At 41.4% G+C, this 24,070-nt stretch overlaps 1 protein-coding gene across 1 annotated transcript in view; it reads right to left on the reverse strand.

Annotated features, from left to right (window-relative positions):
* Nucleotides 1-1,369: 1,369 nt before the first annotated feature.
* The window catches only part of LOC122983816 (alpha-2-macroglobulin-like), a 52,314-nt gene continuing 29,613 nt past the window's right edge, over nucleotides 1,370-24,070 (reverse strand). Inside the window, exons 16-36 of the mRNA XM_044353943.1 lie at nucleotides 18,014-18,160; nucleotides 17,761-17,860; nucleotides 17,538-17,661; nucleotides 14,467-14,692; nucleotides 11,955-12,081; nucleotides 11,254-11,375; nucleotides 11,075-11,126; nucleotides 10,219-10,302; nucleotides 9,181-9,357; nucleotides 8,075-8,150; nucleotides 7,709-7,865; nucleotides 7,510-7,584; nucleotides 6,631-6,793; nucleotides 6,346-6,533; nucleotides 3,408-3,620; nucleotides 3,150-3,268; nucleotides 2,918-3,008; nucleotides 2,763-2,831; nucleotides 2,580-2,685; nucleotides 1,795-1,836; nucleotides 1,370-1,458 (exon numbers count right to left, since the gene is read on the reverse strand). Of these exons, the coding sequence (XP_044209878.1) occupies nucleotides 1,454-1,458; nucleotides 1,795-1,836; nucleotides 2,580-2,685; nucleotides 2,763-2,831; nucleotides 2,918-3,008; nucleotides 3,150-3,268; nucleotides 3,408-3,620; nucleotides 6,346-6,533; nucleotides 6,631-6,793; nucleotides 7,510-7,584; nucleotides 7,709-7,865; nucleotides 8,075-8,150; nucleotides 9,181-9,357; nucleotides 10,219-10,302; nucleotides 11,075-11,126; nucleotides 11,254-11,375; nucleotides 11,955-12,081; nucleotides 14,467-14,692; nucleotides 17,538-17,661; nucleotides 17,761-17,860; nucleotides 18,014-18,160 (2,463 nt within the window). The 3' untranslated portion in view covers nucleotides 1,370-1,453. The remainder of the gene's footprint in view (nucleotides 1,459-1,794; nucleotides 1,837-2,579; nucleotides 2,686-2,762; nucleotides 2,832-2,917; nucleotides 3,009-3,149; nucleotides 3,269-3,407; nucleotides 3,621-6,345; nucleotides 6,534-6,630; nucleotides 6,794-7,509; nucleotides 7,585-7,708; nucleotides 7,866-8,074; nucleotides 8,151-9,180; nucleotides 9,358-10,218; nucleotides 10,303-11,074; nucleotides 11,127-11,253; nucleotides 11,376-11,954; nucleotides 12,082-14,466; nucleotides 14,693-17,537; nucleotides 17,662-17,760; nucleotides 17,861-18,013; nucleotides 18,161-24,070) is intronic.

A 24,070-nucleotide genomic window follows, 5' to 3' on the forward strand; every position in this document is an offset into this window, starting at 1 on the left:
AATGGCTCCTTATGGCACTGATGCGGCACCAATCCAACTGTCTATCCATCTTACCCTAACTCTTGAACAAGACTTAAAGATACTTCACTTGTGGCGATGATTCATTCCCAACCTAAAGGGAGTGATCAACTATACCATGGCCTTAGACTATAAGGTGCTGACTATCATCCTTGTTGCTTTAAATTCTGGAGCAAACTGCTCTGGTACACACTGGATGACACAGTCTGATGATGCTAGCAGAACCACATCATCAGCAAAAAGCTCAGACGCAATCCTGATGCCACCATACTGTACAATCTCCACATCTTGGCTCCGTGTAGAGATTCTGTCCTGAAAATTGCAAAAAATCTGGTGACAAGCCATAAACCTGGCAGAGCCCAACATCCACTGAGAATATGCACACACAAGTATCATAAGACTTCTCCAAGTCCACAAAACATGTGTAGACCAGATGGGCAAATTCCCATGACAGCATTGGGAGAATAAACGGCTATTCCAAAACCAAGATGGAATCATCATTGCTCCTCCTGCATCTGAGATTCCACACAATGGCCAGAGTCACCTTTCCAGCTCTCTGGCATAAGATTTCCCAAAGAGGCTGAGTAATGTGAAACCTTAAAAGTAGACCCTGTGGTCCCCTTTTCTGAGAATACGAACCACCACCCACATGATATGTAGGAGGTGTATCAACCAAGATAGCCCAACAATGTTCAGAGGCTTCAGCATTTCAAGGAGAATCTCATCCATCCATGTCACCATGTCACTGTAGATTTTTGACAACCTCAGTGGAATCTGCAACAGAAATGGACATGGCTTCCTTCAGGACTTCCACTTCCACCTCCATTATTGAGGGCGTGTCAGTCAGGTTCAGGACTTCTTTCCAACATCCAATGATATCCACAGTTAGGGTGAACAGTTCCTCTGCCTTTCTCAAAACAGCCTCAGCCTTGCCTCAGAGTGCCAAAACCACTTTGAGCCTGACCATTAGTCCCTCTCCATGGCATTCCCAAACTCCTCCCACACCCTGCTCTTCCAATCACAGAAGCTGCAGTTATGTTGGCCTCCTGGTAGGTTCTCTAATAACCACATTAGTGTCAATGTCCCTTAGAACTATCATATCCCCAGATGACTCCCTTTCCAAGACCCCACCCAGAGACTCCAGGAAGGCTACCAGCACCTATCTAGCAAGTTTTGCGGCCACCATAGGTTCTCCTACATGCTTGGAAGGGGAGGGTGAGGGGAGGGGTATTCAGTTGACACTAGATGCCACTAAATCCTACACACTGGTCCTTTAAGGCGGACACACAACTATTAACCCCCCCCCCACACACACACACACACAGTCTTTACATGTATACAAGACATGGACTGAAATTACATGTAGTGTAGCTTTATTAAAATGATTTGATCAGTAAGAGTCTGGGGCTTGGGATGGGTGACCACACTTCACTCTTTAAGCTGCAAATCAAAGAAGAAATGTGATTACTTCCACAAAATACACACGATCTGCATTTTCCAGTAGCTTTCTTTGCTTCATTTGGTTACTGAATTGACACATTCACTGTAATACTATAGTTAAATCATGATGTGTTGTTTACATCTTATTGATTGATTTAAAAAATGTTCTACATCTTCCTGAGAAATAACTTTTAATAAAAGTAATTAAATATTTTTTAAAAATCAAGATAATAACATTATAAGAAAGTGTACCATTCTAAACAAGGGTTCTTGAGCAATGCATGAATTTTACTTTGTGGTGCCTCTCATGAGCTAGATTAGGTTAGAGATTGTTACCTGCAGCACAAGGGTAGATGTATTCTGTCTCAGCCTGGTCACCTGAGAAAAGAATGTAGAATTAGACAAAACAGTTCAAACAAATAACAGTGAAAGCTCCTATAACTCCCAAACATGAAATTACTTCATGCTCAGGGCATTTAGGGGTTGGGTTCAATCCCAGTGTATATCAGACAAAACTTGGAAAGTTGAATTTGTAGTTGTGATAATTGTACAGCTCTAACACGGGGCAGAGTTTGCCAGTGTGTGCTGTTCTCTCTGTAAATGGGTTTAGATGTGTATGGAAGGACTGAGGGCTGGAGTGTGGTGCAGTTGTCAGCACTGTTTCCTCACTGCACGACGGCCCTGAGTTCAAATCTATATCAAGATAGACTGGAGCCTGTGAAGAGTCACCACATTCAGACAGACATCTGAATCAGCTGTCTGTTTGGGCATTCCCCTGCGCTCCAGTTTCCTCCCATAGTCGAAAAATATGCAGGTTAGGTGAAACAGATCATCTAAATTGCTTGAATTTGAGTGTCAATGGTTGTCTGTCTATTAGGGTTTGGATCTGGTTCCAGGTTGTGAAAATATTCAGATCCTCTAAGTTAAGAGGCTGATGAATTTCTCACAGAATCTTTTGCCTCTCCTTGCCAGATTTTATAAAATGCTATCAAAACTTCCACCTTGTCTATATGTGTCAGTCCTGTAAGAGACTGGGTGTAACACAATATTCTCATGCAACCCTGCAAAGAATAAGTGTGTATAGATAATGAGTGGATGGAAGGACTGAGTATGTGATTTACTTGGCTGGTAGTAGTCATAGATCTTAACCACAGCTGGCTTCAGGTTCTGCACTGGGAGCTCCTGTACGAGCTCTAAGATGTGGTTGATGCGTTTGTCCTTCCGCAACTGTTGGAAGAAAAACACAATCAGTAACAAATCTTGAGAGCATTGTCCTATATTTAACCACTGCGAGTTAGTTTCACCTCCTTTAAGTACATGAGAACATGATCTTCCTTTTCTTCAACACGATCCACCAGCAGGTCACCTTTGAGCTGCGAGAACATGATATTCAGCTGGGTTACCATGACATCGACAACTAACACAAATGTTACAGGTTAAAATTACTGTATTAAGTTACCTTCTTCAAAGATTCTGGATCTGGGACAAATCCAGAGAGCATTTTGATATCCAGGATTACCATGTTTGTAGTGGGCTCTTTCCCACTATATCTGTAACCATGGAACCATAAAAAATGTAATGTTACAAACAGCTGCACTTTTCCATGTTTTGAATAAGCTACAACAACATGTCAAGATTTTCAGTATTCTATAATGGCTGTAGGGTAGATCTAGTTGCTGCACATTACTCACAGGGACTTAAGCTTCAGAGTGAGTTTAGGTCTCAGAGATTGGCAGTCAGCCTCTGGTTTGACCTTGACACTGAGAGTGGTGACATCAGCAGGAGTTGGGATGTTATAATGAAGAGAAATCTGACAAGGAGTACAACAGGATGATTTTAATATTCATACATTTTTAATTTGGGAGCCTAAGAGCACCAGTAGTGGTGTAGTGTTATACAGTATGTGTGCATACAGAGGAAGACAGTTAAGAGCCACAAGATCCACTGACCTGCACTGACGCACATGCAGTTCCCTTCACCTCCAGACTGTACTTTCCTGCCACGTCCTGCAGCATCTTCTCCTGGTAGAGCAGTTTGTTGCTCTGGTTCACATCAAATGTCAGCTGGCCACTGGGTGATTGGACTGTCACTGCGCTTGAACCCTCTGGACTGAACACCACAGTGGAGTAGAGAGCCAGAGCCTGAAGAGCCACCACTGTGTCCTACAACACACGTACAGAAAAGTTGGAATTCAACTACAGCAAATATTTACACATGTAAAATGCATTTACCACCTACAACACTTTTCATTTTCAGTGCCTCAGATTTAATGGTTATATATTGATCATCTATAGAGAACAACTGCACCAATTATTTTTTTCAATACTTTTGTCGTTCTCACATTCTTATTTTTCGTTGCAGCAGCTGTATCCATGGAAATGAAAAAAATCTTTAATATATCCAACTCAGTGAGACAGTTAAAGTAGCTACTGTAGCTCTGGGCTTTATTGTCTTACCTCTTAAAACTATGTATTTAAAAGGAAAATTACAGTTTATAACAGGTTTTATTTTTGCAGTTCTCACCATCAGTTCTAGCAGTAATGATAACATTGTACATTGTTTGGACATTACATATTAGGATAAACTCTTGTTTCAATCCACACATTTGACAAAAGTTAGCATGCTAACAAGCTTTTGTCCAAAGTGACAGACAAATGAGGTACAATCCAAGCTACAGTAGCTCAAGAAGGAGCCTTTGAGAATAAATGCTGCAACATCCAGCTTCATGTTTTACCTGACACAAATGCCACAAGAACTGTTCGAGTGACTGATGCAACATGCTCATTGATTGATAGTTGGTCATCAATCACGATGCCCACATTTCTTGCAAACTTTGTTGGAGAGCGCGAGCCACCATGTCAAAGGCTACTGAGAGATCCAGTAAGATGAGAACTGATGACAGGGTATCACTGCAGTGGAAAGGTCACTCTTGAAACCAGGCTGGTTTAAATTAAGTAGATTACGACTTGGATGAAAACTGCACACTCTAGAACAATGGTTGCCAACCCGTCGATTGTGATTGACTGGTATATCTTTGGGAATTTCCCTTAAGCTCCCAAAAATAATAGAAAAATAAATACACAAGTGTAAAAGTGCTTTGAGTGGTCAAAGACTAGAAAGGTGTTATATAAGTGCAGTCCATTTACCATTTACTAATCACAAAATAAATCACAGCAACAAAGCCGGGCCACTCTGGAGGTTAGCGATGAACCTGGGGGGCAGGTAGGGCAGCTAGCACCAGAAGATTTGGCAGCAGGTCGGATGAGCTCAAGCTTGGATGGCCACTTAAAGAGACTTAAAGAGACCTACTTCTCCATGCTGATGGCCAGTGGTTGAGTTGCGGCAAAGTGCTGCAGCAATTTGTCGACTTGCTGCCTGAGATAGACTTTTCTGTCAACAAGGAAAGAGGAGCACGAGGAACTGCCAGATGATGCGTGGTTACTGGACCTGGGGTTTCTGACAAACCTAACGACAAACGGTGCTTTTCACCCTGAGCAGTACGGTGCTCACCTGGACAAAGTGGCAACAGAGTTCAATCAACATTTTGGAGAGTTAGGTGTCATGGAAGATATTGCTGCATTCATCTCAAACCCATTCCTGCCCATTGATATAGAACAAGTGACAGCCAAAGTATTTGCTTTGCCAAGTGGAGCTGACATGGAAATGGTTGATTTGAAAAATGACATAGAGCTGAAAGTCAGATCAAGGGACAGTGACTTTAGGAGACTTGTCAGCAGAGAGAAGTTTCCTCACCTCACTGCTCGTGCACTTAGTTGATGTGTTTATATTACCTTCTGGGGTCCACGTTCCACACATGCGTAGGAGATCGCCGTCTACAGGAACACAGCGTTGCGACCACACGGACACAACAAATTGCAGGTATGCGGATGTCCATACAGAGCCTATGCACACACCATCTGATCACACGGACCATAGCGGACCCACGTGGACTCGCCAACTATAATTTCAGCTTAAGAGTGAGTGCCTACTTACCTCTGTGAAATGGTATTTTCATAGAAGAAAATAATCGTATCAAAGTACAGGAGCCGCCTTCCTGACAGACACCTCACAGACTGTCTCAGACTGGCTGTCTGTAGCTATAAGCCTAACTACAAAACACTCACAGACAGTATTGATGCTGTGTAAGATGGGAATATAGAACTGAACTTAGCTTAATTGCACCGACTGAGAATTTTGTAGTAACTTGCATGAAGCTGCAAGCTGCAGTGGATAAGCAGTTAACAGTTGATAAACATTCAACAATGGCACTTCATAAGATCTGCTCACTGCAAGTGTGTTGATTTTTTTCTTTGTTGTCCATGAACAAAATAATTTCCTCATACAAATGGAAAATAGGCCACATGCCTTTATTTTTGTGTTGGAATGAAATTAAACAATGAAACTTAGAATTGAAGATGTTATGTATGTAAAATTGTTGAAGCAAGATAGCTATGGCCTGTTTGATATGCTAGTTACAGTGTATTCTTGGTTGCATCAGTTTGAAAGTTGGACCAAAGCATTTCATGTGATTCAAATACAATTAGCTTAAATAAAAGGCCTCAAGCTGGAAATACAATCTGGGCTGTCTTTTTCGCTTAGTGCTTTAATAGGTAGATCTTGCCTTTCACAAAGGCCGAGGTCAGGGATTTTGGGCTTAAAAAGGTTGGTGACCACTGCCCTAGAACCTCAGATACAACAGGTAGCAGCAGGGCAGGCCTGTAGTTTCCAATTTGAGATTGATTTAGAGTCAGCTTTTTCAACAATGAGGTAACCTGAGCCGGTTTAAACATGGAAAATGTCCCCACAACATACACACTGTTAACAGTAAAATTGTCAACCTGTAGTGCAACTCTGCTTTAACTACAGCTGCAGCTTGTTGGGATGTACCTGTGTAGAGGAGAAGCCTCCATAATGGTTTTGCTGGCCTGTCAGCCATCTGGCAATGCGGCTGGTGTAGCCCAGGTCTTCAGCAGAAAGGGAGGTGCTGAGTTTGGCCAGCAGCACGTAGGAGCTGATCTCCACAGACAGAGAGGCTGAAGATTCTGTTGCTGTCTGAGACCAGTGGAGGAAATCTCCTTAAGGCAGCCACCCAAAAAACAGACAGACAGGCACAAGGTGAGCTATCTCAACAGTAACCAGGTATTAATGACTTGTTTTGGGATTGTGACTTACCTTCTTGTAATGCAACCTTGTCTAGGTGCTGCAGAAGTTGAGCACGGGTCTCCATGTCTCCAGCCAGGGTGAAGACGTATGCCAGCAGAGCTGTAGTGTAGGTGTTGCTGAGGTCACTGGTGGATTCCCTGAGGCAAGACAAGCTCTTATTCACCACAGGATGCTGAAACAGATAAAAAAAAAAAAGTGATATGCATGTTTTGATCCACTCTTTCAATTTCAATAGATCCTAAAAAGTAACTTAATTGCTTTGTTATTTATTATGTTAATATAATCTGTTTGTATACAAATACAGCACCAGTCAAAAGTTTGGACATACTGAATGGAGAGGTGTGTCTAAACCTTTGACTGATACTGTAATTCAACATAAATAGAGCAGATGATTTGTTGTAATCGTGTGCATTTATCCCAGTTGTTCAAAAATCATAGACAAGAACAAAACCAGTACTTGATAAGATGAGGTTAAAGAGGCAAAGTGATGGAACACAGGACTGATATTTACAGTATATATGTAAGACAAATGTGCAAAAAAATTGGTACTCAAACTTGTACACTGTTGTCATTTACTTCACTTTTTGTCTCTTTACAGCGTATAAATTATACAGTATAAGACAATAAATTCCAACAACAAAATAGGAGTCCCTGGTGCAGGGACAAGGACATCATCCCTCACTGGCTTCCTACCCATGAACACGCCAACTGTGTTTGTTGGAACTGATGGTGAAGCTGGGGCACTGCTGCCAAGAGTTGAACCCATGTGTCTGCTGTAGTTTTCTGTTTTCCTTTTTTTGCTATGTGCAATTTGTTTGACTCCGTTGACTTTAACAGGAGAGTTGATCAAGCAGATACTTACAGATAGTTGTCACATGTGGTACTTACATCAACTGAAATATTCATCTCCAAGAAGGCAGCAGTGATGTAAGCACTGAGAGTCACTTCATCAGATACACCACCCTGTAGAGAGGAAGCATCGCTCATGTTTACACGCAAAATATTATACACTAGCATATTATAGGCTGGCTGAAAATGCTGACATGAAATACAGTACCTTCATTTTCATACAAACTCCATGACTTACCTTCATTCTGTTGTTAAAGAGTTTTCCTGACTGTTTGAAACAGCCATTTTGAAGCTGTTGTCTCTCCAGCCAACTCCTTGATTCTTCAATCTTTGCTGGGTCAATGTAGATGAAAGACTTTGCTTTGGCAAAGGATCTCAGCACAAAAGCAGTCAACCTGTAGATAAGTTAAACAGGGTCAGATATTTACTTAAAGGAGGTGTGCCTGATTTTTGTAAACGTGTCACCTGTCACCATGACACTCTGTAATTGTAACCAGATACCAGTTAAATAGCACTGCAGTTCAGTGTTGAGGTTTAGTTAATGTATTGTTTTTCAGGTGTATGTCTACAGATAGACATCACTGTGATTCAGTCATTTTCTCACCAAGTGTTCTCTTCTCCATGTCCAAATGTGCTGTAAGCGCCACTGTGATGTTTGTAGTTCAGTTGCCTCTGGTAGCCTGTATCATAATCATAACATGCAAATCATGATTATGATCATGATCTGATGATTAAAACAATTTGGTGAAATAGACAGTCTTTTTTTTTAACTTTTTTTCATATGAGGGGCTGTAGCTTAGGGGTTAAGACAATGACCATGAATTGCAACATCATAAAATGCTCCCCTCCAAAGAAACTGCTTGTACAAATGGAGTCCATCCTCATCTTCGTCAGGTTCAGTCTAGGCCAGGAATATTCCCAGAACTATACTCTGGTAACTTTTTCTGTATTGAGGCCACTTTCACTGCATTCAGGAAAGGAATCCCTGCCCATAGAAGCTTCGGCTGATGCTCATCACAAGTCTACCACAGCTACAGTCACGGCCATCTTGAAGGCTTCAAAAAGCCAGTGTGTGGCATATGTCGGCATGCTGAACTTTCTGAGTATCATTAAGGTACACCCTCACTCACTCACTCTTCTTATTACCACAAATCCTGGCATATCATTGATCCCCATTTGACTATCAATTCATCCCTTTGTGGCTGACCTTTCTCACCCTTCAACCCCTCCCATCCCTGGCCCTCATTCATCCCCTCCTCACTTTATTTAAAATACAATTATTAAATTACTTTACTTAATTAAGAACAGATTTTAGTTTCTTTGGGTCCTTTTTTTTTTTTTACAGTTTTATTCATTTATGCATTTTAGAGGGAAATATTGGACTAACCACTGCACTCGCTACATTTTTGTGACAGCTGTAGTTAATAGTGAAACACTTGAATGCAAAACCTATGAGCTTACAAATATGATCTAACCTCAGTACATAAGGTAGTTTCGCACAACAACAGACACTATCTACACATTAATGCATCAATGATTCACAGTCTGAAAGAGGAAATTATTCTGAGTAATTTAAATCTGATATGTTGACAGTAGTTCGTACAGTAGTAATACAAATACTCCTGTAATAGATCCTACTTGTAATGTGAATGGTCTGAAAACCTCTTACATATGATACATGGAATAATAGTGTATTAAATAGCAACTCACCACTAGTCAGGAACTTGGTAGCTTTTTCCATGATGGCTGGGGTCAGCTGCTGTGTGTTTTTCAGGTACTGGAGGATGTAGATATTGGGGGCCAGGAGAGCCATGTTCTGCTCCCCACATCCATACGGCATCTTCAGCAGTCCATCCAGGTTCTTCAGGGCCCGGCCCAGGATGTCACCTGCACAAAAACACTGAGCTCTTAAGACATGAAACTAACCTGATCTTTAACTTCTGCATTTGGGAGACAAATGAGCTTATACACCCATTGATGCTGAACAATTTTGTGATCCTAATTGTGCTACTCTATATGAATACATTTCAGTATATTGAATAGATAGATAAGACACACACTGCCTTGTTGGACACTGTTTACTCAACCAATGTTGCTATAATTTAATTTGCATGTTGGATAGCACGATTTGGAAATCTGTATCAATGTCCTCATGTCCACAGTCTCAGCAGTGCTTTCCAAAAACTTTGTACATTTATTTGATGCTATTTGGCAGCTGTTTTTTTAAAAAAAATCTCTTGTGTCAAACCTTTCTTGAATACATTGACAAGGAAAAGTTTTTAAACAGTCTTTGTTTGACAGACTGTGGCTTAAATGTTGACATAAATGGATTATCTATCTCAAGCAGGTTTCAAACATGTCTCTTCAGATTGGATTTTTTAACATGCTAAAATGACCTGAAACCAGTGACTGTCTGGAATTTAGTGAATCAACCTATAATCTCATGGCACGGTTTGGAGATAGTCAGTTGTAATGTAAACATACACAACTTGTAGTAAATGGGCTACAAAATGCACAAGCATCTGTATGATCCCTTAACCTTTTATAGTTACCAGGATATACTGTATAGTCTATATACTGTGTATATTCTATGAAAGTGCCATGGTTAAAAAAAAGTGTCATGATTAAGTACTTCATCAAAAGTGGTTAATGCTTTTAATTTCAGTGTTACAGCATGAAGTGACACAGTTATCCAGCCAGTATTGTTTTATTAAGCAATAGTGAATTTATATCAAGGAATCTGTTTACCCAGAACTGATAGTGAAGCACGGGCAGACCCATCAATCACCTCCTCAGGGAGTTGTAGTTCTATTTCTTCTGTCAAAGCCTCTCCTGGTTATAGCAAGAAACACAACAACACAAGTATGAGTTCTGGTGCAGAAAACTATCACCTTAGTGTGAGACAGTCAAGCAGAAGCAACCGCCTTATTACAGATGTCATTTAGAATGAGCCATAAATGGATGAAGCCCTGAATCAGATGTTTTCATATCATTTTACCGCCTGCTCCACCAGTCTGTACACCTGCCAGTGAAACAAACAGGAAAGAAGTTTTGCACCAGCAAGGTTCTCCAACAGCAGAACAGCTGTCTGTAAACCATTGTCGGCAGTGATATGTCAGATATACAATTAATGATTAGTTTGTAGCTCTCATATGTAAACCGACTTTACAAGGTGTGTCTCAACTAAGGATAAAACAAAAAGAATACTAACAGCAAAATCAAACGTTGACTCTATGTAAATTAAAAGAATGATAAAATGAATCACACAAAAGTAATTAATCAATGTTGCATTTCTAAATGTGCGTTTGATTGGCATTTTACAAATCTCTGTATAACAAAAATCACACAGTCAGTGTAACTGGTTATCAACTTAAACCATGTTTTACTAAAGATTGCGTCTCTCACCTTATATTTCATCTTCACATCACATCACACTCAGATAGCTTTAGAAAAACATGTGTATGCTAGTCTGAAGACTGTGTGAGGTTCTCACCACACATTCTGTTCTTATAAATGCCAGTTTATGTGCGGGAAATGGCGTATGCATGGTTTTTGTGCGTACGCATCGTTTATGCATCTGGCCCCTGGTCTTAACCATACTGACCTTTTGGGCAGAGCAGCCAGTTGTGAGTCTTTGTCATCTCAGTTCCCTCAGCCTGAGAGGGAAAGAGGTGGAAAATCATGTAAGTAGCACATGTGCTCTGTCAAAGCTGATCATTTATTTTGTCATCAAATGTACAGTATACACTTTTTTCTTTGTCGTCTTGTATTTAAGGTACCCACCTTCACTATGAGAGATCGTGTGACCACATCAACGCGACCTCTCTCTGGCACGGTCACAATGTCATTGCCACATGACCTGTGGGATGCCACAGCCTCAGCACTCACTGACACATTCACGACCCCTAAAAATGATCATAAAAACATGTATGAAGATCAGTTATCTACATAAAAGTTCTTAGAGCTTGGAGTGTTTAATTACAGTGGATCCCTCTCCACCGTGACACAGTTTGGAGGAATGAAATGTGTAGGGAATAAATAGAAAATCCCTTCTAGTCTTTTTTATAATTTATTTTCGTCTAATTAATATATTTTCTTATCACTCAGCCTGACAAGTTTATATAGAGCAGAGAGGAAAATATAGAGCAAAAATATTTTGTTGTAATACATGTTTCTAAATGGTCATTTACATGAATGGCATATCATAGCAACGGTATAGTCCAATAGATACAAAAATTACATTAAAGTTTCTTTCATGTTCATGAAAGTCCTAGAACACATCTTGCAAGTTCTACAATTTAAATCAGTTTTAGTCAGTCGCTTTAGTCAGTTTGTTGTCATGGATTTATTTTGAATTACCACGAAATACAGAACACTGGAAAATCAGAAACAAAATTGGAGTAGCAGTTTATATATAATATTTTAGCAATCTCTGATTGTATTGACAAAATCTCTGCACAAAAGGATAAAGGTGTGACACTTACCTAAGACTGAAGGTGCCATGGTCCAGCTGAGTGTCTTGCGTTCATTGGCACACAGACAGGATGTGTACTGGTCACCAGAGAGAGGGGTGAGGGTGTAATCTAAGGAGGGTGCTGGAGTCACAGTGACCTGTTCAACAGACATAATCTCAATTTTAAGCCAGTAAAGTTACAAGAAAAATGATTGACAGTCATATTGGTATGAACAAAAGTTTTTGACTAAAATATTTTAACACTAATAGTAATGGATATTTTTGGAGTTTAATTACTGATCGTATATGCTCAGGCCTTCTTTTTTATTAGAGAAAATTTGTGTCAAATAATGTACATCATGACCTACATGTGTAATTGTTTTGGACAGATAACAGAATAAAAGCTATTTGGTGTGAATTTGAATTCTTCAAATATAATGCAACCTCGGTCCTTTGCCTCATGTCCTTGATCCTAGTGATGTCTCATTTCACTGGGAGGTCCTCTTATTTTATGCTGTGACATTAAAGCTTGTCTGTATCCCTGTATTGGATTGACTGACTCCCCCTCTGCCCTCAGACAAACATCTGCTATAATAGAGGGGTTGCAGATTATATATCAATGCGTTCAAAGCAGAATGTTCTTGGGGCACCCCCGTGGCTAAGGGGTTGTTATTTTGTTACATTTTTACCCTGCAGCAAATGTCTTGAGGGCCCAAACCATAATGATTCAACACAGTGTGTAATGTTAAGCCCTTTTCACACATGCAGTCTATCCCTGAAATATTCAGGAACATTTCCTGCATGGGGTCATGTGTGAATGGGAGCAGGGATCGATATTCAGTGACATCTGTACCGCCAATTTCCCACCTCAAGACCTAGGCTGTAGTCAACTAGTCTTTTTTGCTTGGAAGGTTCTTAACTGAGTGAAATGACCTGGAAGTATCTAAGTGGCAGAGATGATAAGAGCTGATCGAATTCTCTAAAAAGGAAAGGTGCTTCAGTGCTTTCTTTCTAATCTCCTTTAGCATAGGCTACACTTGACCATCCTTTACGAAATGAAAGGAGATAATTCTGTCCCACAATTCCTTGCAGCAGTAATATTTAAAACGACCAAGCAACGCACCATTCACAAACTCAAACAAAATGATATGTACAGTAGTAGATTTGAAGGCCCAACATGTTCTGTCTATCTAGCATACATGTAACACTTATTTTCATCCAATAATTGGGATTCAGGAGGGTGAGAAAGCTTTCTAAATGTGAAATTTCATTTCAGTTTTGTGACTGGCAGCCTATATTCCCTTTTTTTAAATTCAATTCCCACCTTGGTAATGAAGTAATATTTTTCACTGCAAGCATGTAATCATCGCAGGAGACAGGGGATCACGCCCCCTCCAAAATATGAAACATGGAGTTTTGTCTCCCCAATATTTGTAAATGACACAACATCAGATTCCCCCCAAAGCTGAAAGACAGCTAATTTGTTTCCCTCAATGTTCAGTGTTGAACCAACTCCAGTGGAAACGCAGTAGATTTCACAGAAAGCCTCCTGCGTCTCGTTTTTGTTCGTGTCCAGCAACAGCGAACAACCCCAAATATTTTGAGTCCAGCTCTGAATATATTTGGTCCATAAAATCTGGTATTCTAATGTAACAGAACGGAACTTTAGCCTATTTGAAGCGTCGGAGGGAGGGGGATAAATATATTGCGCAGCACATAATAGACGCACACAGGCCATTAAGGATGCAGGCAGCAAAGTTATGTACACTGAAACTCCTGTCTGTGCATAATAGGTTTATCTGTCCAATCAGGCAACAACTAACTTATTGCACAACAAAATGTTGATCCCTTGATCAACATTTATTTTAATGATTAGAGAGTAGTAGTATATGTATGTAGTATATGGAAACACTTCCATTTGGTGTTTGATTGGCTTGTATGGATGAGTCTCACTCTTCATTAAACTCTCCATACAAAATCCTTGATGAACCATAAAATCAATAAAAATATAACAAGCTCTGACAAACCTAACGTTTGTCTGCACAAAATGACAGAGAGCCAAAGTTAACAAGCTAAAGACTACTACTCTTTTTGGTGGAGACTGAACTAGAGTTAGAAGAAGAGTTAATACTGGACTTACATTCATCTGGTGGACACAAACTGGATTCAAATAGGATATTAATGCTGCTTTGTGTCTGCGGGATGTGTAAGTAGACAGTTGTTTGCTGACATGTTATTGTATTAGTCATAACAACTTCATGAACTGTAAGTAAGGTCTGTGTGTGAGAATTTGTGTGACAGTAACCCTCTAATCTGTGCATGCATGCAGTGCAAGTGAGAAATGTGCAGTGTTAAAGCAGTGTTAAATTACTACAATGGCAACTTATAGTAACAGTCATGACTTCTATGGCTTTACATTGTAACATTCAGTGTATTTTCTTCAGTTTCAGATTTTGACTCCAGTGCTTACATTCTTTTATTCTGATAGTTCTTCAGCACATACAATGATTAAGTAGTATTGTGAGTGTTAAAATATTCATTACCATGATACAGCTGGACAGGTAGTTGAAGGTGGTTGCCTTCAGTTCAAAGTGCTCCCCTCGGATGATGGAGTAGGGCAGGCTGAGCTCAAGGAAGAAGGGCTGGAAGACGGTGAGCTCTTTACGAGGAGCCAAGCCAAAACCCTGAGGGGACAAACAGAAAGCCTCCGTCTCCCAGGTGGTGATGGTGTCTGGGACAGTGAGGGACACATCTTTCATTCCAGACTCTCTGGATCAAGACATACACACAGACACATTATGTGAGTTAGAGAAACATACTTTTACTATCTCAGATTGGTCCTGTCAAGTTTATAATTACATTTTTCATTTTTGCTGCTTAAGGTCTCATTCACTAGCAAGAGCCATGCCACAACAATATGTCATTTAAAGATTTAATGGAAATTCAGGAGGTATAAGATGAATGGATGTAAAAGGGAGGGGTGAAGGTGAAAGGAGGAGGTCATCTGTTAGGTTGGTCTGGGTGGAGGGAGAGTCAGTGTGGGAGTTCTGTCTCAGGCGTGTTTCCACCTGAGCTGATTACAGGCCCCTAGATGGTACCTAGAATGAGACATGGGAGAGGTATGCACCGTATTGAATAGGAAAGGATGAGGGGAGGAGAGAAGAGAGCATGAAGGGATGTGGGTAGAGATGAGCAGAGAGAGGGATGGGGTAGGTTTGAGGTAGGAAGGTGAATGGATGAAGGGAAGTTAAAGGGAGGGTGGATCCAGAAATCTGTGACAAACAGGGCAGGATGGGTTGACCAGGAATAAGTGGCTTGAAAGGGGATTCGAGGTGTGGTTGAGGTGTGGCCCTGCTGGCCTAAGTTAACTAAATAATAATAATAATATATTTCAGTAGTTGTTGCCTGATTGGTAGCTTCAGCTCATTCAAAATTCTGCAGCTCAGCTATTAACCAGAACCGAGAGAGAGCACATTAGTCCAGTTCTAGCTGCTCTGCACTGGCTTCCTGTAACATTCATATTGACTTTAATGTCCTCCTCCTTACGTACAAAGCTGTTAATGGGCTAGGACCAAGCTACATTGCTAACTCCATTGTTAACTATTTGCCCTCAAGAACACTGCAATCATCTGATGCTGGTTTATTGGAGATTCCCAGCAACAGCCAAAAGAAAATCGGGGATGCAGCCTTTGTCAATTACACCCCAAAACTATGGAACACACTACTGATAGATGTCAGGGAAGCCAACTCACTAAATACTTTTAAAAACTTATCTCTTCACTTTAGCCTTTAACTAGGTTTTCCTTCAGTCAGCTTCACGCTTACGCACTACTGCACTTGATTTTATACATTCTATGTATTCTGTTTTAACTATTAAGTCTCAAATTACTACAACTGAGGTATGCATTCTATGTATTGTATTTTCACTTTAGTTTATCTTATGTTTATTAACATTATCAAAAGGGTTTATTTTCCCTCTGAAGTTCATTTTATGTCTTTTATGTCTTTCTTGATGTGAAGCACTCGATGCATGTAATTTCATTGAGCTGCACTTTGGATGCATTTTTTGTATGAAAGGTGCTACACAAATACAATACTAATATACAACTTATCATTATTATTATTATTATTATTATTATTATCATTATTATTATTATTATTATTATTATTAAGTATTCTGTTTTAGACATCAGTGGGCTTTATCTTCCATCTTGTGTAAAAATGGCAAAATACTTTGAGTTTTCACATATTAAGTTTCAAATTACTACAACTGAGGTACGCACTCTATGTATTGTATTTTCACTTTAGTTTATCTTATGTTTATTAACATTATCAAAAGGGTTTTATTTTCCCTCTGAAGACATAAAAGACATTTTATGTCTTTTATGTCTTTCTTGATGTGAAGCACTCGATGCATGTAATTTCATTGAGCTGCACTTTGGATGCATTTTTTGTATGAAAGGTGCTACACAAATACAATACTAATATACAAATTATTATTATTATTATTATTAATATTGTTATTGTTATTATTATTGGGTAGATATGCAGAATAGGAATTTCAGTGTTATTACTGTGTTTTGGTGCTTTATGGTTCCTCATAGAGGTGAACTTTTTAGTTCCTCAGATACACCTGAATCTCTTCACCACTGGTCCATTTAAAGGGTCAGTTCACCCCTTTTTCTCTTTTACTTCTTTTGTATCTCTGCATTTAGATAGTTTTAGATTGTTAGATTGTTGTCTCCGTCTCAGTACTGTGGCTCATTAAGAAACTTTATCAATTAGGTTGATTTGTTTCCCAAAATATGATGGATACAATTAGCCTACATTATTTATCCAGCTGAAAAACATTCTATAAATGGGGGAAAAAAATAAACAGTGAGCAGTTCATTAACCATACCTAAAGGTTCTATGTGTAAGAATTGTGAAGCAATTCACATGTATTAATCATTTTTTATTGCCAATGTATGTTGTAACATAACGTAGAAAACGAGACCTTCCCCAACTTTCTCGGTTGTCTGTAACAGCCTGTGGACTGATTTCTATGTGAAGGACCTGTGCCGAATTTTCAGCAGAAATCCAAAGGATGTGACGTTTTTGCACACTCCCGAGTGCCTTGCCTTTCTCCCACTAATGTCAACAAACAATGTCAACCCCTTTTGCTTTTTCTGTTGGTGGTCACACGTTTATGGGGAGGCTGACTGACTGGGAGTAAGAGATGCTTTGCTGAAACACGGTTCAGATCTTTTCTGTTATTATGAGAAGTGTAAGAGAGGAAAAGGACATAACCTGCAATAGTCTCAGGCCGCTGAGCAAGCACGCACGTGAGTGTGACCAACAGGATGTTGACTGCAGGAATTTCTGACTCTTACAAATAGAACCTTTAATCAGTGTACACAGCATAGAAAGTTTTGAGTGTGTATGAGAAACAGAGTAAACAAGAGATGAAAAACTGCAACTTCATTGCTGTTGTTTGCCAATACAGAGCAATTTGTCCCCGTTGTTGTTGTTCTTTTTCAGTTTCTTTATAGCATGAAAAAGATCTGCAGTGTTTTGGTTAAGTGTCTGAGCTGACAAATAACATGACGTTAAGAGGCTTGTGATAAAAGCTCACCCAACTTCCACCAGGTCCCATATCCAAGTCTCAGGGAAGAAAGAGCGGGCCGTCTGTATTGGTGGAGGTGGACCTGCATCTCCTCTTGGTGCTGAACCAAGGCTAATTGTCCGATAAAATACGTCTGAAGAAACAGGACAATATTCAATCAGAATCAGTGGTCAACTTGAAACAGTGAACATTCCTGAAGTTATAGCTTGTAAATGTTCAGCGTGTGTCTTACTTGGTCGATCGTAATGATGACTGTAGTATTTTGTTCCCTTAAAGTTCACACATGATGGCATCCTGATGAACAGATTTGTTGCCATCTTCAGGCCCATTTTCTACATAAACCACCAACATATAAAGATGGCACTTCAAAGCTGGGTCTGTATTGTAGTATTCATTATGCAGTTTGTTATTCAGTATCTTCCATTGCATTTTCACAGCAAATGTCCTGCCAGCAATTAATTTAGGAATTGGTGCATAATGATTACCTGGAAAACTGTGTAAGCGTCATCTTTTTCGCCATGTCCAGGGTACGGCAAAACATATCTTCTTTGTCTCACATTTATACACGCTACAGGATCTTCAACATCATGTGGAATACCGGATGCTTTTTTATCAGGCAACAAGTCAAATATCTGAAAAGAAAGAAAGATGAAAGGCTATAATTTGTGAAATATTTGCTGTTGTAAACACTGACCAATATAAAGGTCTTGACAGACTTTCATAACAAAATGTTTCAGTTTGGAAAGTATTTCTGTAAAAATATCTCTGAACCTACACTAACACTCCATTCATATCATGTGGGAAGGAAGGCAGTAATGGGAAAGATTCAGACATGTTAGGACTTGTGTTCAAAACATCAGACAACTCACGACAGCAAATTTGCAGGATTAATAATAATAAGTGCAATCCATATGTAGCAGAATGGAAATGTATTCCAGTCTGGTTTGAGCAGGCCTGTAGTCTCTTAGCCTCTTGATTACTCAGCGATCTCGAGCCAATCATTGTCTGTGGGCACCCTGTAAAGGCAGGTAGTTATTTTCTGGGTGCTCCCTTGACACTGAACGCACGCCCCGCCTCCGTTCACCGGACTTCCGCAACTGCTGCAGGTATGAGAGTAGTTTCTGTGCTGGTCCTCAAAGTGTGCTCCCATGCTGTTGCTTATGTTAGTTTATGGATCCCTCCGTGGTGACTCACCTCCCTCAGAAGTGATCCCCTCATTGGACTGCTGTCAGTAGGTTCACTTCTCTCTCGCACCACAAAGTTTATTATGTTGCGTGTAGTGTACAGGTGTTTCGCTTCTAGGTCCCTGTATGTAGTAGCAGCATAGGCTCCATAGATGCTCTCTCTCTCTCTTCCTGAACTTACAGACGCTGCCTGATTGGTATGTAGCCTATTATGGTGTCAGGTTCATCTTCTTTTTGGCAGCTGTCTTTCTCATTTTAATTTGATTTTTCATTATGTATTACAGGACTGTGGGCTCTGGCCAGCCATATAGCAACTTACTCGGGAGCTGCTGTTCTTGCCCACACTGCAAGAACACTGCTGCTTTGCCTATAATTAGCGTTAATAATCATTGTCTTTGTTTTCGATTTGTTTGGTCGGGTCTGCTGCTGCTGCATTGAAGGCCGGCAGTACCACGACTAGAACTCTTTTTAGCTGAGTCGTTTTAATGGTGTGGGTGTGGGTGTGAGTGTGCGTAGTGAGCGGGGGGTTTTCTTTTTTTGTTGTCATCATTTGCTTATTCTCAGTTTTGCTTAGTTTAGTTCATTTATTTGTCTCCACTTTATAGCTTATATAATGATTTCATATCACTAATATTGTTTTCATAGTTTATTTTGTTGTTTGCTTATCCTCAGTTTTGCTTAGTTTAGTTCATTCATTTGTTTTTACTTTATAGCTTACATAATGATTTCATATTACTAATATTGTTTTCATAGTTTATTTTATTGTTTGCTTATCCTCAGTTTTGCTTAGTTTAGTTCATTTTGTCCCAACTTTATGGCTTATGTAATGGTTTCATATTTATAATCTTGTTTTTCTACTTTATTTGGTTTATTTGTTTATCTTTCCTAGTTAGTTGTACAAGTACAGGGCTTTCGTCTTTATGCCCTGTAATGAATGTTGTTTGGTATTGTCTATGTGTTCATTTAGTTTAGTTTTGTTTGTTGGTCTATTCTTTTCTTTTCTTGTTTTGTTACATCACCAGCGGGAGGCCCTTTCCTATAGCTGTTGATAACCAGTGTGAAGCGTTTCAACATTAGGGCAACTGTATGGTGGTTTTGTTTGTTGGTTGAGCACTTTATTGATTTTGTATCCCTTTTTATTTTTCAGGAGCTGAGCGCCCATGGTGGTGGGGTTGGTGACTGTAGGTGATGGTTCCTCCTTTTTCCTGTGTGCTGTGTTTAACTGAGCATCCCTGGGTTTGACCCTTCACCAGTGTGTGTGTGTGTGTGTGTGTGTGGATGTGTGTACAGGTGTGCTTTGGGGTGACTCTCCTCTGGACACCTTTCCTACCTCCCCTCCACTGGTAAGCCTTGGCACTGAATAATTCCCCTGCCCCTCTTTTTAATATCTGTGTGATCGGTACGTTTAATAATTGTTTTTTTTTTACTAAATTTTGCTATTGTTAAAAATAGAGAATTGATGCTCTCTCTCTCACTTCTTGGTGTAATGAACCTATTGCCTTTTGAGTTAATGCTACTGGTCTGAGGTAACACTTGTCCCTGGGTAAAACCCCCAGGGTGGCGTAGTTGGATCCTTTTGATAACACTGGTTAGTGCCCTTTAATCCCTATTCCTCTTGTCACAGTCTGGCGTAGTTGGCAGGATTCACTTTTTGAAAGCAGAGACGTGTGTTCCCCTCTTCTTTTTTTGTTCTTTCTTTGTTTTGTTGCTTGTAAAAAAATAAAATAAAAAAATAAAAAAATTGTTAGCAGTATTGTTTAATCTTTTTGGTTTTTTTCTTCTTTTTTTTGGTTTGTTTGTTCTTGGTTGCTTAAAGGCAAAGCAGCAGCTAATTTCTTGTGGATCTGTAGGAAGTCCTGGTGAGGTTGTATCACTCTTCCCCACCAACTGTAGAGCTTCCCTTCATTGATCAGGTTGTAGTTATGGAGGAAGAGTTTCGAGAATTGAGGGACCTAGTTGCACAGTTAAAGGCAGATAATGAGAGGCTGCGCCAGGAACAGGTTGCCGCTGTGCCTGGCCCTACTGCTGGGCCTTCTACTTCTTCTGCCTCAGATACTGCTCCTTCCACTGCTAGTGCCCCTGTCACAGAGAGACTGGTTTTTGTGCCCCGAGACAGGAAATGTCCCATGTTTAGGGAAAGATCAGGCATAGGTTTGACTGAGTAGATTGAGGAGGTGCAAGCCTGTATGAGGGTGAGACATTTATCTCTATCAGATCAGGCATTTTTTCTGTTCGATCGCTTGGAAGGGCAAGCACGCGAGGAGATAAAATATCGCCCTAGTGCAGAACGGGGGGACTCAGCCAAGATCATTGCTGTGTTACAGGAGATGTATGGGTGTTCTGAGTCCTATGTAGCCTTACAGGAAGCTTTTTTTCCAGAAGGTAACAGTAAGGGGAGACTCTGCAGTTCTCCCTTGCTTTGATGGGCCTGATGGAAACAGTAAAGCAGCGTGCACCTGGTGGTATGCCTAACGCTGATGTTTTGCTGCGGGACCAGTTTGTTGAGCATGTCCTTGATGGTGCCCTCCGTTGCAAGCTAAAACAGTTTGTGCGCAGACAGCCTACGGTTAATTTACTTGATGTTAGGGGAGAGGCAATCAGGTGGGAATGTGAGGGTTTGCCAGGTGGTGCGAGGGGTCAAAGTCACTCTGTTCCTTCAGCGTTTGGTATTCAGTATGGTGTCCAGAGTGGTCCTCAGGGGTGGGTTAATCCCCCCCAGGTAGCTGAGATGGGTGAGATGAGGGAGCTGCTGAAACATCAGCAAGAGCAGTTAAATCAGCTTACTCGAAGCATTGGACTTTTGCAGAACTCTTACCGGCGCAGCCATTCACCTCGTAATGGTCCCATAATATGACAGTGCTGTCAGCAACCTGGTCATTTTGCTAGGGAGTGCGATGGGGCACGTGTTCCTCCTCGCTCCCAGCACTCCTTGCATGCTCCCTCACAGTCTGGTAGGCAGTCTCATCCAACTCAGGCTTCGGAAAACTAGCGCCCACCGGATTGCAGAGCAATAGTTCAGGTGGGGCATCTACTGGCTCAGGGGTTGGTCCCAGTGATTTGGAGGATAGTTCCAAGCTAATGTCAACTTGGACAAGTCCTCATCTAGATGTGGACATGGGTGGAGTTAAAGTGCCTTGTTTAATAGATACTGGTTCCATGGTGTCTACAGTCACAGAGAGCTTTTTCCTCCAGCATTTTGAGCCGTAGGGTTGAGAGCACCTTCACGCTTGTCACTGGTTGCAGCTTAGAACGGCCAATGGGTTGCCTATCCCCTACATTGGCTACTTGGAGCTGGATGTTGAGCTCTGTGGTAAGTTAATGCCACAGTGTAGGGTGTTGGTGGTGAAGGATTCCCCCGGTGAGTTGTCCTGTCAGGTCCCTGGTGTTTTGTGATTCGCAGATGCTACTGAGAGCTCTTTGGGCAGCATGGCTTGGCCTTGTTCTCTTTGCCCTCTCTATCCGAGGCCCCAGAGTCAGTTGTGCAGGCGTTACAAAAGTGCCATCGGGCTAGTGTGCAGGCCCCTCAGGATACTCCAGGCAAGGTAAAGGTTCAGGGTAGAAAGGCTTGTCGTATCCCAGGTGGTGTGATGAAGGTTGTAGCAGCCACGTGCTCGGAGCAGTATTCAGGTACTACTGTGTTGTTTGAGCCCCTGGACTCTGGCTTTCCCGCTGGACTGCTTGCGTCCCCTGCTATAGTTCGGGTGACAAGGGACACAGCCTACATACCAATCGTTAATGTTGATTCCACTGACGTGTTGCTCTACCCCCGCAACATTGTAGTTGTCAGCTTGCCCACAGGGGTCACTGAGGTGCCATCTGGTGTAGCTACAGTGGGGTCTCAATCTGTTTCTCGCACTGTGCCGGATCAGATAGAGGCCATGGATTTGTCCCCCTTGCCTGCATAAGAGCAGGGACAGGTGAGGTCACTTCTTAGGAAGTATACCTCCGTGTTTTCTGTCCATGATGGGGACTTGGGCTGTACTAATCTGATAGCCCATGATATCCCCCTCTTAGATGATGTTCCTGTGAGGCAGCGCTACAGGTGCATACCCCCGTCAACTGCTAGAGGCACAGGTGATCAGAGAGAGTCGCAGCCCCTACGCCTCCCCCATTGTTCTTGTCAGGAAGAAGGATGGCAGTCTGCGCATGTGCGTAGACTACCGCCAACTGAACAACAAGACAAAGAAGGATGCCTTTCCTCTGCCACGCATTGAGGAATCCCTGGATGCGCTGACGGGTTTTCCACCATGGACTTCGCCAGTGGGTATAACCAGGTTCCAGTCACTGAGAAAGACTGGCCCAAGACTGCGTTCTGCACTCTATTTGGGCTGTTTGAGTGGAATCGCATGCCTTTTGGGCTCTGTAACGCCCCCAGCACCTTTCAGAGATTAATGCAGCAGCTATTTGGAGACCAGCAAGGCCAATCATTGCCTCTCTACCTTGATGACATTGTATTTTTTTCTTCCACAGTAGAACAACATCTGGAAAGGTTGGAGATGGTGCTGGGTCAGCTCAGCAGGAAGGTCTAAAGGCGAAGCTCACCAAATGTGCATTTTTCCAACAGTAGGTGCATTACCTGGGCCATATGATCTCCGACAAGGGTGTCTCCACAGATCCAAGCAAGGTAGCAGTGGTGGCTAACTGGCAACCCCCCACTACTGTCTCAGAGCTGTGGTCTTTTCTGGGGTTCGCTAGCTACTATTGCCGGTTTGTGGAGGGTTTGGCCAAGTTGGCGGCCCCGCTACATAGGCTGGTGGCAGAGCTGGGGGGCACAAGGTCTAAGAAGAAGGCAGAACTGGGTTTCATTGGGAACTGGACAGAAGAGTGTCATAGAAGTTTTGAGGCACTGAAGACAAAGCTCACCATGACACCAGTGCTTGCCTATGCTGACTTCTCCCTGCCCTTTATCCTGGAGGTGGATGCAAGTCATAGTGGACTGGGGACAGTGCTCCCACAGGATCAAGGGGCAAAGTCAGACCAATAGCATATGCCAGCCGAGGTCTGAGGCCCACAGAGCACAACATGCTGAACTACAGCTCAGTGAAATTGGAGTTCTTGGGGCTAAAGTGGGACATGACGGAGAAGTTCAGGGAGTACCTGCTAGGCCACAAGTGTGTTGTTTACACAGACAACAATCCACTTAGTCACCTGTCATCTGCCAAGCTTGGTGCAACTGAACAACGCTGGGCTGCCCAACTTGCATCGTTTGACTTTGAAATTAAATACCGGTCAGGAAGAAGCAATAAGAATGCAGATACCTTGTCTCGTCAGTATACACCCAGTGAGTGATAGACATATGTGAGGAACTAATGTGAGACATTTGTTGCTGTTGCTTTCCAGATATTAATGTCTTTTTTT

Source organism: Thunnus albacares, chromosome 6, assembly GCF_914725855.1.
Source record: "Thunnus albacares chromosome 6, fThuAlb1.1, whole genome shotgun sequence".
NCBI lineage: Eukaryota > Metazoa > Chordata > Actinopteri > Scombriformes > Scombridae > Thunnus > Thunnus albacares.